Raw genomic sequence first — 17,079 nt, 5'->3', positions numbered from 1 at the left:
TAATTTTTGTATTTTTAGTAGAAATGGGATTTTGCCATTTTGTCAGTGCTGATCTCAAATTCCTGACCTCAAGTGATATGCTTGCCTCAGCCTCCGAAAGTTCTGAGATTACAGGCGTGAGCCACTGTGCCCAGCTGGAATGTAGTACCATTTCATTGTAGGTTTTGTTTTTTTTTTTTTTTGAGACGGAGTTTCACTCTTGTTACCCAGGCTAGAGTGCAATGGCATGATCTCAGCTCACCACAACCTCCGCCTCCTGGGTTCAAGCAATTCTCCTGCCTCAGCCTCCCGAGTAGCTAGGACTATAGGCGCATGCCACCAGGCCCAGCTAATTTTTGCATTTTTAGTAGAGACGGGGTTTCACCATGTTGACCAGGATGGTCTTGATCTCTTGACCTCGTGATCCATCCGCCTCGGCCTCCCAGAGTGCTGGGATTATAGGCGTGAGCCACTGCACCTGGCCCAGGTTCTCCATTTCTAGAGTGAGCTATGGTAATTTGTATCTTTCAAATAATTTGTTCATTTCATCTATTAATTTTCCAAATTTATTGCAATAAAGCTGTTCATAATACTTCCCGTCACTTTAATATTTTTATATTCTATAATGATATCTCCTCATTCATTCCTTATATTGATCATTTATTAGCTGCTGTGGACTTTAATCACTTACAAAATACCTTATAGTAACATCTAGGTTAATGTTTATTGAATAAACTGGGCTGTAGCCTAGCCAAGTTGACATATCTGAAGACTATCATACTCTACCCCTTGTCTATTTGATACCCATACACATCTGCTAAAGCCATACTTAGTCTCCAAATAAAGGCAATGACAAGAGTCATACTTCATCCTGACATAATGCAACTCTCCTTTATACAACCGAAAATACACTGATCCCTTCCCTAGACAAGGATGCAGAATCCTTGGGTGAAATTCATTCTTCTCTCATATTCTGTAACATAAATGCTATGATATAAAGTTAACTATTATGGATACATCTTATATTAGATGATAAGGAGATAGAGAAGAAAACACAAATATTTGGTTAATTGTATGAATTCATAACAAAATAAGGAAGAAATTCTCATAAAGAGTATAATATTCATTTCTGTGTTCAGAAATGAATATTTATAATATTTCCAGATCAGTAATCAGCTGATCTGGAAAGAGACTGAGCTGTCAAATGTCAGAGTAAATGATCAAAGCAACAACCCAAAAGGACAGTAACAGTGTGGAGCCTTTATTCACTTACTGTGATAGTTTACACAAAAGGCTAAAACCAAAGAAAGTGTCATCTCCTCTCTATACCATTTTCCCCATGGAATGGTATGCTGGTTGAGGGTCTGGTAGATTAGCACACAAGTTGGGGACATCTCACTGTGGCAAAAGCCCTGAGAAAAAGGTGCTTGCGGCTTTATGGACTCTGGGTGAGGAGAGTGGAAGACACTGGGAGAAGTGCCTTTAAGATTTCCCCTTCTGTGAACAGGAATTTCTGAAATAAAAAAGGAAAAAAGAAAAAAAAAGATTTCCCCTTCCGGCCGGGTATGGTGGCTCACACCTGTAATCCTAGCACTTCGGGAGGCCAAGGCAGGTGGATTGCCTGAGCTCAGGAGTTTGAGACCAACCTAGGCAGCACAGTGAAACCCTGTCTCTACTAAAATACAAAAAAAAAAAATTAGTGGGGTATAGCAGCGTGCGCCTGTAGTCCCAGCCACTCAGGAGGCTGAGGCAGGAGAATTGCTAGAACCTGCAAGGCAGAGGTTGCAGTGAGCCGAGATCGCTCCACTGCACTCCAGCCTGGGTGGCAGAGCAAGGCTCCATCTCAGAAACAAAAAACAAAAGTTAGCCAGGTGTGTTGGCATATGTCTGCAATCCCAGCTACTCAGGAGGCTGAGGCAGGAGAATCACTTGAACCCAGGAGGCAGAGGTTGCAATGATTTGAGATTGTGCCACTGCACTCCAGCCTCGGCAACAGAGTGAGACTACGTGTCAAAAAAAAAAAAAAATTCTCCTTCCTCCCTCAAAAAGATCTCAGCAGAGGCACCTGAAGAAGGCCTAAGCCAAAGGCCCCATATAAAAGACCTAAGAATAGAAGGGATCTAGGCTGGGAGTGCAAATTTGTGTAAGAGCTTAGCCAGCCCCAGAGACCCAAGTCCTTGACTGCAGCTCCCTCAGAGACCACAGTGCACTGGCTATGCACCAGGTCTGGTGTGGAACGGGTAATATTTCTACTCCCTTTCCATATTCCCTTTGCCCTCAGGAAATACCTCAGTTGGTCATAGTTCTTTGCCTGGTGGGGTGACCTTCATTCCTAAAATGTCTTCTAGGCCACTAGCAGTCCTGTACAAATTGGGTTGTGATTTTTATACTGACTAATTACAGATCATGTCAGTACTAAGGGACACCCTAAGAGATCTGCCACATTTGAGACATACTCTTCCTTACATCTATTATATAGAAGCAACCTCATTTCCCCTTGGTAATCAGGATTAATCACCCAGCCAGTACAGTACCTGCCCTCTACTGCCTGTTGATTCTGAGGCATGATGAGCCCAAAGTGGCCAGATGGCAGTGTTAGCTTCCAGTTCAGTAGAGTCACTGTTTTGTCTCCTGGTGGAAGCATTCCCCTCTTTGGAACTAAGTGCTCTAGATAGACAGAGCCTAAAGTTGCAGAGAAAAGAAGCAGAAATTTTGCCGGTAGATTAGATCACTAGGGGTAATAGTGAACAGGGCCATTTCTGTTTTCCGTCCTTGATTTTTGGACCCATGAATCCTGGGGGAAAAATAGCACCCTATATTGGAAGCTGACTTAAAACATTTGCAGCATCCTAGAGGACGTGACTCTGCAAAATACTGCCACTGTGATGGAGTCTTCAGTAGTCTATCTCACCATTCCATTGAGCCAACTGCTCCCCAGTGATTCAGTAAGATCAGTGTTACGTGAACGTGGCCCATTGCTGCACTTCACTTACTGAGAAGTGAGTTCCTTAATAAGAAGCAGTGCTCTGTGGGATACCACGATGGTGGATAAGGCACTAAGTCCACAAATGGTGGTTTTGGCAGAAGCGTTGCATGCCAGGAAAGCAAATTGATATTCACAGTTAATGTTTCAGTAAAAACCTTTCCATCATAGCCCTTTCCATGAGAGAAGCAGTGCAAAGTAATCAACCCGCCACAGGGTGGCTCCCTGATCACCCTAGAGAGTCTCCGTATGAGGGATTCAGTGTAGGTTTCTGCTACTGGCTGATAGGGCACTCAACACTGGCTGTAGCCAGATGGGCCTTGGTAAGTGCAAGTCTGTATTGCCTAAGCCCCTGCATAACCTCCACACCCACCATCATGGCCACTGTTCATGAAGCAGTGACAAGAGTGACTAGGGAAAGATGCTGACTGGTACCCACAGAATGAGTCGTTCCATCCACTTGATCATTGAAATCCTTGGCTAAGGTCACTCTGATGGGCATTTACATGGGACACAAGTGTTTTCACATCATTTGCCTATTCAGAGAGATCTATCCACTTACCTATTCCCCAGGTGTCCTTGTGTATTAGTTCATTAGGGCTGCCATAACAAATACTAGACTGAATGGCTTCAATAACAGAAACTTAACAGGTTCTCACATTTCTGGAAACTAGAAGTCTAAGATGAGGTGTTAGCAGGTTTGGTTTCTTCCGAGGCATCTATCTTTGGCTTACTGTGTCTGCATATCCCTGTCATCTCTTGTGTGTCAAAATTTTTTATGAAGACACCAGTTAGATTGGATTAGGGCACACCCTAATGGCCTCATTTTAAAGTAATTTCTTCCTTAAAGGCCATATCCCCAGTTACAGTCACATTCTGAGATACTGGAGGTTGGGACTTCAACATATGAATGGGGTTGGGAGGCACGATTCAGCCCATAACACCTTGCCAGCAGTTTTTCATCTGCGTCCCCACTAAGTTCCTAACCGTCCAGACCGTTGGTCACAATCAGAGTAGACCCTTAGCTCAGGCCATTTTTCTTTCTAGGCAAAATGAACAACCAGGTGCACTGCTAGAAATACTGCCCACTGGGAGGATATCCCTTCACCACTGTCTTTAAAGGGTGTCCTGAAGGGATTGTAGTGTTACAGCTGTCCACTTCCAGATAATACCTGCATGTCACACCAAAGTATCTACAAACCAAGCCCGAGTTTTCCTTTACCAATCAACTGGCTGTAGAGAGGTCCCCATTAGGCCATAGGTACAGGCTGGGAGAGAAAAAGAAGAACAGGGTGGGGCCATGGGGTATTTTGACTACTTCGTCATGCAGCTTGTGTCTTTAGGGTCTGTTCAAGCCCAGTCTTACATATACCACTTCCATTTGATAATGGAGTGCTACCGTGTACACCCCACTTTCTGGTTTAGTGGGTCAGACAACATCCATTACATGATCAGCAGCTCAGATCACCTGGTAACTTGATGTCCCATGGTTAAGCTTTGAATCTCTATGAATTCTAACAAGCCAAACACTGTTTCCCAAAAGGAGAATAGTTATTCACAGAGGATGGCAGGGCTTTTTCTAAAATCCTAACAGTATATATTGTGATTGACCTATAGAGATCCATTGAAGACTCCAGACAGCATCTCTGTCTGCTGCCGACACTTCAGGCGCCATCGAGTTTGAATCACATGGCCCAGATGGCAGAACAACTTCTCTTGTTCTGGGTCCCACTTAAACTAGCAGCTTTTTAAATTACTCAGTAAATGGGCTGGAGTAGCACACCCAAATGAGCAATATATTGTCTCCAAAATCTGAAGCAGCCCACCAAGTATTATGTCTGTTTTCTTGTGGTATGAGGTGTCAGGTGTAGCACTAACCCCTTACTTTAGAAGGGATGTCTTTGTATGCCCCCGACCACTGGATCCCTAGAAATTTCACTAATATGGGAGGCCCTGAATTTGGAGGGCTTTATTTCCCACCTTCTGTTACACACGTCTTACCAGTAGGTCTAGAGTAATTAATACTTCCTGCTCACCAGATCCATTCAGCATAATATCACAGTGTAGAGAACCAGCATGATGTCTTGTGGAAGAACAAGGTGATCAGGCTCTTTGTGGACTAAATTATGTTATATGGTTGAAAACAATATAGCCACCCATAGGTAAGACATTGAAGGTATATTGCTGAAAGCAAACTGCTTCTGGCGATCTTTACAAACAAATGCCAAGAACAAAAAAGCTTCCGTCAGATCAGTCACTGCATACTAGGTCCAAGGATGTATGTTAATTTGTTCAATAAAATAACATCTAGAACATCAGTTAGAATTGCAGTTGCCATCTGATTAAGTTTACAATAATCCACTGTCATTCTATAAGATCTTTCTGTTTTCTACACTGTCCAGAGTAGGCAAGCTGAATGGGAATGAAGTGGGAATCACCAGTCCTACCCCTTTCAAGTGCTTGATGGTGATACTAATCTCTGCAGTCCCTCCAGGATTGTGGTGTTGCTTTTGGTTTACTGTTTTCTAGGTAGAGGCAATTTTAGCGGCTTTCACTTGGACTTTCCCACCGTAATAGCCCTTACTGTACAAGTCAGAGAACTAATACGGTGATATTGCTAATTACTAAGTATGTCTGTTCCAATTGTGCATTCTGAAGCTGGTGAAATAACCACAGGATGGGCTCAGGGGCCCACGAGGCCTCCTGTGAGACAGACCTGAGCTAAAACTCCATTGATCACTTGACTTCATAAGCCCCTACTCTGACTACTAGACCACAGCAATATTTGGGTCCCACGGAATTAGTGTTAGTTCAGAAGCCAGTGTCTAGTAATCCTCAAAAAATCATTGTTTCCCCTTCCCCAAGGTAAATAGCCATAGGTCCCTTTGGGGAAGGGTAGGAGAAAGATAAATGGGAAAGTCTCCTCAAAAAGACACAGCTTCCCTTTCATTAAGGAGATTCTGGGTCTGTAAACTAGCTCATTTCTGGGAACTGATTAAGGGGCCATGACTCTCTTTGGGTGATTCAAGTTATGGTTCTGTTTACCAAATCTAGAATTATTCGCTTATACAAATCAAGTAAGAGTGTAGTAGGCTACCCATCTATTTCTTTTCTAGGGACACCATGATCTAGGGACGCCCAACACCTTAGGTCTCTATTAATTAAGTCAGACTATTCTGATTACTACTTTGGCTCCATTATTTATTACAGTAACCATGCTCACCTTGATTTGGCATGGTACTGCTACTTGGCCCCTGCCACTCCGGGATTACTCAGGAGGCTGATGCAGGAAAATTGCTTGAACCTGGGAGTCAGAGGTTGTAGTGAGCCAGGACTGCACCACTGCACTCCAGCCTCGGTGACAGAGCAAGACTCTGTCTCAAAAAAACAAAAAACAGGCCAGGTGCGGTGGCTCACACCTGTAATCCCAGCACTTAGGGAGGCCGAGGCGGGTGGATCGCGAGGTCAAGAGATCGAGACCATCCTGGTCAACATGGTGAAACCCCGTCTCTACTAAAAATACAAAAAATTAGCTGGGCATGGTGGCGCATGCCTGTCATCCCAGCTACTCAGGAGGCTGAGGCAGGAGAACTGCCTGAACCCAGGAGGTGGAGATTGCGGTGAGCCGAGATCACGCCATTGCACTCCAGCCTGGGTAACAGGAGCGAAACTCCGTCTCAAAAAACAAAAAACAAAAAAAAAAATAGGACAAATGTCTTAAGGGAAAGATTGGTTGTACGTTTGCTGTGGGTTCCCTTGATTGGGATTTTGTTTCCTAACTATCACAGTACTGTACAAGATTGCCATTTTGACCCCAGCCATCTCCTCCAATGTGGCTCTTACAGACCTGATTGAGAGCCTGGTAGGTGTCTGTGATGTCTGTTTTCACAGCACTGTAAATTCTGTTCTCTGGATAATTTTTAAATAGAGGTCGGATCTCACCGTGTTTCCCAGACTGGTCTCGAACTCCTGATCTCAAGCAGTCCTCCTGTGTCAGTCTTCCAAAGTGCTGGGATTGTAGGCATGAGCCACTATACCTGTTCTTCAGATTTTTTTGAGCCTAGCTCTGTAACCTCTTGCCCCAAGCAGGTTCAAAATCTGGCAGAGGCCTTGAGTGGAAAATCAGTTGCATATTGGTTCCATAGAAGTACCTTGTTTATTAAACATCACGAAACTATGAGAGATTTCACTCGACCTCTCTGAGCTAGCCCCTTCCTCCTTGTGTACCATCTTAGAACCTCACAAATGTTCCATGGGGAAAATTGGCTTTGCACTTGGTTTCTTCTAGCTTCTGATCTGCTGTACATGACCACCAAAAACTCTGATGGTTTCACTTTTCTTCTGCTTAAGTCAAGTCTAGTCTTCAGTCCATGCCTAAAAGTATTACATATCCCTGAAAAGGATCAGCAATCACATCAGTTCAGCTAAGACAGGCTCTTGCTCTCTAGAATTTTAGTTCGTATTGTCCTTGTTACTTCTGCAGCTCCCCATTGTCTTTACAAATGATTGTATGATTCGTTCTTTTTTCTCTCCAGTTTTGCAGCAAGAATGCAGGTTGCAGTTGCATAATACATTCTTTTTGTGTGTATGACATACTACATTTTACTTGGAAGTGGAAGCCAAATGAAATAGTTTAAGACTGTTTTCTACCTAGAGCATATTGTTGCTCCTCTACTCTGTGATTTCCCTTCTTTGAGTTTATGGTTTATGACTCTGCCATCTACCAGTGTCCAGTCTAAAATGGAAAGTTTTTGACTTTGGCAGGCCTGGGTTTTTCACTACCTGGGACTGGTCTAAGCCTGATTTGCATTCCAGTGTTGTATTCATTTTTATAGGACCAGGACTAAAACCTCCAGAGGAACGGACAATCGAATACCTAGAAGAAGTTGCAATTACTTTTGCCAAAGGACTAGCTGATAAGAAGATCTCTCCAAAGAGAGACAAGGGATTGGTGGAAAGTGAGTGTCATTGTTAAAGAACAAAGACAAAGCTTCTTTCCTGGGAAATTAATTTTATTTGCTGTAGATTCAAAATGAGGAAGCGGTAAATGCATTATTTACTCAAAGCATAAAATCAGCCTTAGGAGATGTAACAACTCCTCAACTTTACACTAGCCAGTTAAAGCAAATTTTTTAAATCTTTTTTTTTTTCCTTATGATGACCCTTGAGTCATAGAAAACTTTTCATTTTAGAAAATGTTAAGTATCAACACAAAAAGATAGGATAATAGTGTAAAAAATGCTCATGTACCCAAGGCTCAGCTTTAACATTAATCACTAAGCATGTTTAAGGAAGTGCTCAGGTTGAAATTTATGTCGTGTATATCAGAATAAAGAGCAGTTATTGCAGTTAGCTAGAATTACTTTGTTTTTATATAGTTTGGAGAATAACAAAGGAATCTAGGCTTTTTATAGTAAGTATCTAAAAGCATTTTACTTTACAGAATTGACAGCGTACGCCATGACTATTCCATTTGTCAGGCAACAAGTTTACAAAAAAGTGGAAGAAAAAGTACGAAAGCAGACTAAAGGCCTTTATCCTGCACCTCTGAAAATAATTGATGTGAGTCTTACCCAATATTCCCACTTTTCTCATATTTCCTTCCTTTATATATAGCACTCCACTTACTGCCATTCTGGACCATGTATGTTCAGTATTACATTTCTTAATTCTGCTATTAAAGTATTTACCAAAAATAAGGGAAGGGCATAGCAAGCTCTAAGGACTCATATAAAGTGATATATTTGGGGAAAATTAGTGCTGGACATACTAATTGGTTGATGAACTTAAATCTATCAGTAACAAACGAGAAAACCAGGAAAGGAACCTAAGTCCTATCAGTATAACAAGGCCATTAGAGTGTCGGGCACTACCAAAAGGTAGTTGAAACAAAATTGATGGCTCTATTCTTTCCTTAGTCAACATCATTGTCAGTACCTAGAATCCCTCCAGGAATTCTTCATTGCTGTAATTATAAAAAAGATAGGATGATGTAGAGAAGTTTTGCAAAAGATCAATGAGGAAAATTAAAATGATCACAGGATTGAAGAAATCTAATAGTAGACTAAAACTTAGAACTTTTCAGTTTGGAAAGTTCAAGATTAAGAGTATATAACCAAAGACTTCAGAATTGGTGAATGGGTTGGTCAACAAAAAGAGCAGAAGGCACCAAAGTACATAAAATATGAAACATGTCCCCTGCCTTCGTCTCACAGTCTGCAGTAGGGAAGTTAGACACATACATGTGTTAAGGTAGATAGCCCTGTAAGAGATATAAGGCAGCGTAAGATTAATGTCAGATAACTGGGAAAGGAAGCAACAATTACCATGAGACAAAGAGATCAGTAAGTACCTTGTGGGATCTGACCTGAGCCCTGAAAGATGGGTGGAGGATAGGTGAAGGGAAAGTAGTGCCAGGGAGGGTGGGCATTTAGAGCAAAGTTATGGAAACTGGAAAACAAGCTCTTCAAGGAACATTAGTGAGATCAGTGTTTGAGGGGATAATGAGCTGTTAGTCTGAAGAAAGGCGCACTGAAGCTAGATTTTAGAAGGTTGGTATTAATGAAGTGAGAAATTTTACCTTTGTCTGATAAAGATTATAGAGAGCTGTTTTCATGGTAGTGGGTAAAAACGTATTTGAAGGAGAGACAAATAGAGCACTGAATTATTTAGGCTTGAACTTTGAATAAGGTCCTGAGTTGTAATAGTAAAGTAAAAATATGAAAGCAGCAACAGACTTGCCAAAGAGAGATCATGAGTTAGGTTCAGATATATTGAGTTCAGTTATTATGGGAAATCCAAGCAACCAGTAGTTAGAGATGTCAATTGGCTTATTTTTTAAAAATTTGTCATTCCCATGAATTATGCCATTGAGTAAGTACAGGGTCATTTTTTCATCTTTGATACTTGCCATCATACTTAGGATAGTACTTACCCAAGATGTTCCATTAAACTTTGTAGACTTCATGATTAATGTGATAAACTAGGTCGTGCATCTGAGGAAGAAAGTGTAGAGAGCGAAAAGAGCTGAAAGTGGAAGTTGAGGATCTGCCTACATTTGAAGATAGGAGAGAAGCCAGAGGAAGCTTTGTCTTTCCTTATTCTTCCATGTTATGCTAGATTTAGCAGTAGCCTCAGAGATGGAGAATTAAGTCAGTCAAAAGCAGCCAGACCCTCAGTCCTTCTCTCTTTCTCATTCTAATCTAGGCTTTTGACTTACTCTTTGAGGACTAACAACACGGGCAATTTTATTTACCATTATTGTACATCTCGCCAATCTGTTCCAACTCTGAGCAAGTGCTTTATATGTTTTTTAGGTGGTAAAGACTGGAATTGAGCAAGGGAGTGATGCTGGTTATCTCTCTGAATCTCAGGTAAACTTATTTCCTTTCAGTGTTTTATTATCAGTTCAAAGAAAAATAAAGATCCAATCTTCTATATAAAGCTAGAAAAGGAAAAAATATCCAAAGCCTAGTAAAAATGTTTTTCTTCCAGTGCTTATCATCTCTTGTGATTAATCTCAGTGAGCAAGTGGATGCTAAGAATACACTAATAGGCATGGTGGTTTACCCCTGTAATCCCAATACTCTGGAAGGCCGAGGTGGGCAGATCACTTGAGCTCAAGAGTTCAAGACCAGCATGGGCAACATGACAAAACACCATCTTTTCAAAAAATACAAAAATTAGCCAGGCATGGTGATGCACCTGTAGTCCCAGCTTCCTGTGGTGCTGAGGCAGGAGAATTAAAGAGTCCAGGGGTCAAGGCTGCAGTGACCTAAGTAAGATCGTACCACTGTACTCCAACCTGGGTGACAAAGTGAGAGTGAGACCTTGTCTCCAAAAAAAAAAATTGAAAAGAGAAAACCCTGGTGGTCTGTAGATATTTGAACTTACTCTCAGTAATAAGGTTGTCACTACAAAGGACAGGAACAGAGTTATAATCCTTTCAAAACAAGTCACTTGGGTGTTTTTGGTTCTGCACTTAAGCAGGTTTTATTGAGACAAAATGAATACAAAGATAGAAAAATATTTTTCTTACATGCTAGGGCCTAGAGATGATGAAACAATTTTTTTGGTAAATTGGAAAACGAAAGGAAGTATCTTGTACCCATGAAAAGACGAAGACAGGAGGGATGTATGGACCAGCTTTACCCTTCTACTTTTCTAGCAATTTGGTGATGTTGCGGATTTAAGTGATTTGTGTTTGTTTTTAAGTTTTAAATGATCATTGAAGAATGGTTGCTCTTTTATAAAGTTGAATATCTCTTATCTAAAATGTTTGGGACTAGAAATATTTCAGATTTCAGACTTTTTCAGATTTTGGAATATTTGCATATATATGATGAGAGATCTTGGGAATGGGGTCAGTCTAAACATGAAATTAATTTCATATATGCCTTATATACATAGCCTGATAGTAACATCATATACTATTTTTAATAATTTTGAACATGAAACAGTTTTGACTGCAGCTTATCACATGTGTAATATTTGGCCGGTGACATCATATTGGCACTCAAAAAGTTTTGGATTTTGGAAAATTCTGGATTTTAGATTTTCGGATTAGGGATGCTCAACCTGTAAAAGGACAAAAATATCTGGAAAGCTCAGGACAGTTACCAGAAAAACACTTCTGGTACCAGATGTTTTATTGGGTATTTCTGATTTTTAAAAAATATCATAACCAAGTGCACGTATACATACATACAGAAAAATTGAGGAATAAGATTCATGAATCAATAACTGTCCTCACTAGGTGCATTCTGCTTAGTATTCTCTGTGTATTCCTCTTTATATATATATATATAATGCTTATTGCAACACACTAAATTTCTGACCATTGAAGAATCTTTTGCCCACAGTTTGAAAATCACTGGTTTATTAGATAAAACACGCTGTATCACCATTACATTGATTGTGTGAAATATTGTTTTATGTTCTATTGGGTCATGAAAGCAACTTTATTAGAGGGATTCTTTTGAAATGCTCTTTGTAACCATGTAATCTTACCAGTATATTCTAGTGATATTAATAATAGCTAACCTTGAGACCCTGGTCATTTTACTAGTGTTCTCATTTAATACCCAGAACATGGGATATTGTTTTTCCCATTTTTAAGGATAAAGAGAGCTTCACAAGGGGGCAGTGGCAGAGCCAGGATCTGTCAAACCCTAAATGTTATGCCTTTAACCACCAAGTTGAGATTTTTCTCCATAAATTAGGACCTTGAGAGCTTGTTTGGAGGTTCTAGCAGGGGAGTGCAGCTACTTGTATACCCTTGACCGAAGACCGGTCCTCCTCTATTGGGGATGGTCGTCCTCTTCGACTGAGTGCACAGCTTCGGGAGGGGATGCACATGGAGCGGTGAGGGAGGAAGGGGACACCCGCCTAGCCAGCCAGATCAGCCGAATTAACCCTGGCAATCAATGGGGTGACAGATGTCGCAGCCAGATCACCCTCACATCCGTAAATTAGGATACTTTTAAACGTGGTAAGTCCTGCATGTGCAGCCTGTTACAGTGGAAAAAAAACTGAGTTAGGAGTCATACTGTCTTGGTTCAAGTTCCATTTCTGCCACTTTGAGGCAGTATGGTTTTGAGCAGAGTCACTCCATTTCTTTGGACCTCCTCTTCCCAATCTGTAAAATGAGAGGGATGGTTTGAGGTGATTGTGGAGGCTCATTCTGGCCCTGAGATTCTAATTTTATGAAAAAGGTTGCCAGACCTGTGGTGTAAAGAATCTGAGAGCTTAGTTATATTCAAAACTCTTCAACACAGTAGTCGGAAAGTGCTCCAGATAAGTAAAGAAAGACACATCAGTGAGAGACAGACTTCTGCAGCACTGAACTCCCAACCTCCCCCGAATCCCCAGGAACTCAGGCTTCATGTGCATTACCTCTGCTCTTCAGAGGAACCTGAACTGAAGGAATCCATATACCCTATTCTGTAAAGTTCTACCTTTTCTCATTCCCCTTTACTTTTCAGAAATTTGGAGAGCTTGCAATGACCAAAGAATCAAAGGCCTTGATGGGACTCTACCATGGTCAGGTCCTGTGCAAGAAGAATAAATTTGGAGCTCCACAGAAGGATGTTAAGTAAGTTAAATTCAACCTAAGAAGCCCTTGTGAATTTTACTATGTGCAAAGCTCACAGAGGCTTTGAAGAGCTACAGAGCTAGATCTATATCTTAATTCAGTCTTACCCTCAACCTCTTTCCTGAGCACACTTGAGCCCTTATTTCTACTAAAAACTTTTTGGCTTTCAAAGTTTTGCCTGTTCTGAGTTTTTTCCAAACCCCTCTGGTCATTCCTATACAGGTATCTTGTCACATATTGATGTCGCCTAGAAGTCTTGTTTCGGTCTCCCTTCCCAAACCACACATGCTCCCTCTGCACTGTTCAATGGTCGTCTCTCTCCCCTGTGATTTGAGATGCCATCTCTGGGAACTCACACTTCTTCCTCATTAAAAAAAATAAAGCCTCATTGTAATTGTTAAAATCTTGTCCTTCTTTTAGCTTACAACCAAAGTATTGGATAGTCTGTTTGCCTCTTTCATGGTGTTTTGCCATAAGCAAGGCTTTTTCCATATTATGCTGCCTAATATCTCTTCCAAGTCTACATCTAATGATGCCCCTAAACTTACCTTGTAGCTCTGTGCTTCTCAGCGTGGACAATTTTGCTTCCCAGGGGACATTTGATAATGTCTGGAAACATTTTTGGTTGTCACAACTGGGGAGGGAGGGATACTGCTGGTATATAGTGGGTAGAGGCCAGGGATGCTGCTAACCATCCTACAATGCACAGTCCCCACCATAAAGAATTATCCAGTTGAAAAAAAAAAAAAAGAATTATCCAGTTGAAATGTCAGTAGTGTGAGGTTGAAAAGTTCTGTTTTAGCTGAACTACTGTGGGGATCTAAGAGAAGCAGTTAATGATACTACCTTCTCCATCCTCTCACCTTTAATGAGATTACAAAACAAAATACAAAATAAAATGGATTAGAAGTCTGGGTGAAACAGGTAAGATTCTAACCAAGAGGGCTGATTTCCAATTAGAATCTGAAATACAACCTTAACTGCTTCTCCCAAATATTTAGTGACCGCTATCAATCCCGTCTGGAGAGCCAATTGCATTTGTTCCACCACCTAACATTGATAGTACCTTGCATTTGATGAGTGGGGTAAATTAATTCCATGTTGCAGGAGAAGAATTATGGCCACTTAAATCTGTATCTTTTTACACATTCTACAAAAATCAAATAGATTAGTAAGGAAAACAAAGCCACCCATTCCCCCATGGACAGCATAAATAGAAGGCAGAGAAGCATCCTGCAAAATTACAAAACCTAGACACACCTTCTGCCCCTCCCCATCACATCCCTCTATGTACACAAAGAATGCTGTCAATTAAAGAAACTAGACTTTCCAACTGAAGAGGGTACTCAAATTAAGAAACCTAGTGTCTTAATTTATTAACTCCAGACTCCTCCTGCCTGTTTATTGTCGTATGAAGATACTACACATCTCCATGTAACAATAAAATACCCCTTAGAGAAGGTGGTCACTACCTTCTTTTTTGTGTAGTAAGTACACAAAAAAGAAAGACAGACCCACAAAAAGCTAATGGAAGAAAAGAGAAAATGAGAACCTCAAGTTTATGAAAATTCTGTCCCCCAAAAAGCCACCACAATGCAGATGAAAACTATAACAGAACACTCCCAGACTTGATTTAAATATTCTTTTTTCTTTTTGAGACAGAGTCTTGCTCTTTCGCCAGGCTGGAGTGCAGTGGCATGATCTGGTCTCACTTCAACCTCCATCTCCCGGATTCAAGCAATTCCCCTGCCTCAGCCACCTGAGCAGCTGGGTCTACAGGCGCACGCCACCATACCCAGCTAATTTTTGTATTTTAGTAAAGACAGGATTTCACCACGGCCAGGATGATCTCGATCTCCTGACTTCATGATCTGCCTTCCTCGGCCTCCCAAAGTGCTGGTATTACAGGGATGAGCCACCGTGCCCAGCCGATTTAAATATTCTTAAATCAGCGTTTGCAGATCAGAAAAAAAATCACCTTGAAGGCCGGGTGCAGTGGCGCATGCCTGTAATCCCAGCACTTTGGGAGGCCAGGGCGGTCAGATCACAGTCAAGAGATCGAGACCATCCTAGCCAACATGGTGAAACCCTGTCTCCACTAAAAATACAAAAGTTAGCTGGGAGTGGTGGCGCATGCTTGTAATCCCAGCTACTTGGGAGGCTGAGGCAGGAGAATTGCTTGCGCCTGGGAGGTGGAGGTTGCAGTGAGCTGAGATCATGCTACTGCACTCCAGTCTTGCCTGGCGACAGAGCAAGACTCTGTCTCAAAAAAAAAAACCAAAAAAACCTTGAATAAAAAATTCAAATACTCAGAGCTAAATAGACAGAAAAACAGGCTAATACAGGAGTTGACCTAACTTGGGAAAGACATTGAAGAAAAAGGTGGCATCATCTTAGAAATGAAGAATAAGCTATAAGGTACCCAAGGCAGAATCGGTTAAACTGACAATTGAATAACAAACACTGTACATAGGGTGTGCCCCTTCCTGCTTTCCCAGTTGTCAGTAATTCTTCCACTTTCACCTCTCTAGGCCCCTTCCTCCTTGCCTTGGATGATAACTGGACTTCCTTATCTATTATCTCTTTATAAATTAATCTTTCATATGAATAATGCATTCCATCAGTTCTAATAAGTGAAGAGCAGTACTTATGAAAAAAATACTGAACTACAAATTTGAATACAGACAAGATGCCATATTATGCATTCTTCAAATCACAACATTTCTGTGTAATCAACCCTCAAAAGTTCATGTCACCCAGCAGTTGGCTTATAAAGCATCATGCACCATAGATGTTAGCCTGCTAGGCAATTACACCAGTGGGTCATTTCAGGGATGCTAAAGATGTTTACCAGAAGGATTCCATAGATTGTGAAGTGTGTTAATTTAACTCTACATTGTTGTAGACAAATATTAAACAACTTTAAAGCCATCATGAAAATTTTGGTGTTAACGAAGCAGAGGATAACAGTTAAGAAATGAGTGATATTTTAGCTGTGGACTCTTGTTATACCAAAAAAGCTTTAAACACAGTTTTAGATTTTACTATTATTGTTATTAACAGCTAAAGTTAACATTCCAGCAAATGACCCTCCCACCAAAAAAATAAAAACCTAGCAAATAATGCATTCTTTTTTTCCTTTCAAAAAAACTACATAAATATGATTAACTGCTGGATGATACTGTTTTGTGTTTATGGGATTTTTTTTTTTTTTGCAGAGGGGGCAGGTTTGTTTTTTAGAGACAGGGTCTCATTCTGTCACCCAGGCTGAAGTTGCAATGGCATAATCACGGCTCACTGTAACCTTGAACTCCTGGGCTCACACAGTCTTCCCATCCCTGTCTCCTGAGTAGCTAGGTCTCCAGGCACACACCACTATACCGGCTAATTTTCAAATATTTTGTAGAGACAAGGTTCTTAATAAGTTGCCCAGGCTGGTCTCAAAATCCTGGCCTCAAGCAATCCTGCTCTCTCAGCCTCCCAAAGCACTAGGATTATAGGCATGAGCCACCAGGCCTGGTCTATATCTATGGCATATTTTAACATAAAAGGAATCCTTCTGTATGAATCCTATAGCTTGCACTTTTTACTCAGTGATATGACTTGGAGATGTAGATTGGTACATATCAGGTAACTCATTCCTTTTAATCCCCTGGCTGTTTCCAATTTTTCATTACAAACATTATTATGCAGCTGTTCATCTCAGTATGTCATCTTGTGTATAAGTGCATCTCTATAGAGTCGATAATGACTAGGTTATAGAGTATGCAGTTCTTGGTTTTAACCAATTTGCCCCCCAAAGTAGGATAAAATATACTTCCGTCAACCATGCATGAAAGAACCAATTTTTTTGTACATCCTAACTGATACTTAAAAATTTTTGGCCAGGCATGGTTGCTCACGCCTGTAATCCCAGCACTTTGGGAGGCCAAGGTGGGTGGATCACTGGTGGTCAGGAGTTTGAGACCAGCCTGCCCAACATGGTGAAACCTCATCTCTACTAAAAATACAAAAATTAGCTGGG

The 17,079-nt window shown here is 41.0% G+C and overlaps 1 protein-coding gene across 1 annotated transcript in view; it reads left to right on the top strand.

Annotated features, from left to right (window-relative positions):
* Positions 1 to 17,079, top strand: part of HADHA (hydroxyacyl-CoA dehydrogenase trifunctional multienzyme complex subunit alpha) — a 53,315-nt gene that overhangs the window by 20,713 nt on the left and 15,523 nt on the right. Inside the window, exons 8-11 of the mRNA XM_002757959.7 lie at positions 7,798 to 7,920; positions 8,406 to 8,524; positions 10,279 to 10,335; positions 12,946 to 13,055. Coding sequence (XP_002758005.1) covers positions 7,798 to 7,920; positions 8,406 to 8,524; positions 10,279 to 10,335; positions 12,946 to 13,055 — 409 coding nt within the window. The remainder of the gene's footprint in view (positions 1 to 7,797; positions 7,921 to 8,405; positions 8,525 to 10,278; positions 10,336 to 12,945; positions 13,056 to 17,079) is intronic.

The sequence above is a fragment of the Callithrix jacchus genome, chromosome 14, assembly GCF_049354715.1.
Source record: "Callithrix jacchus isolate 240 chromosome 14, calJac240_pri, whole genome shotgun sequence".
Lineage (NCBI taxonomy): Eukaryota > Metazoa > Chordata > Mammalia > Primates > Cebidae > Callithrix > Callithrix jacchus.
Note: the sequence above shows the minus strand (reverse complement) of the source record. Positions and strands in the feature narration are given on the sequence as shown.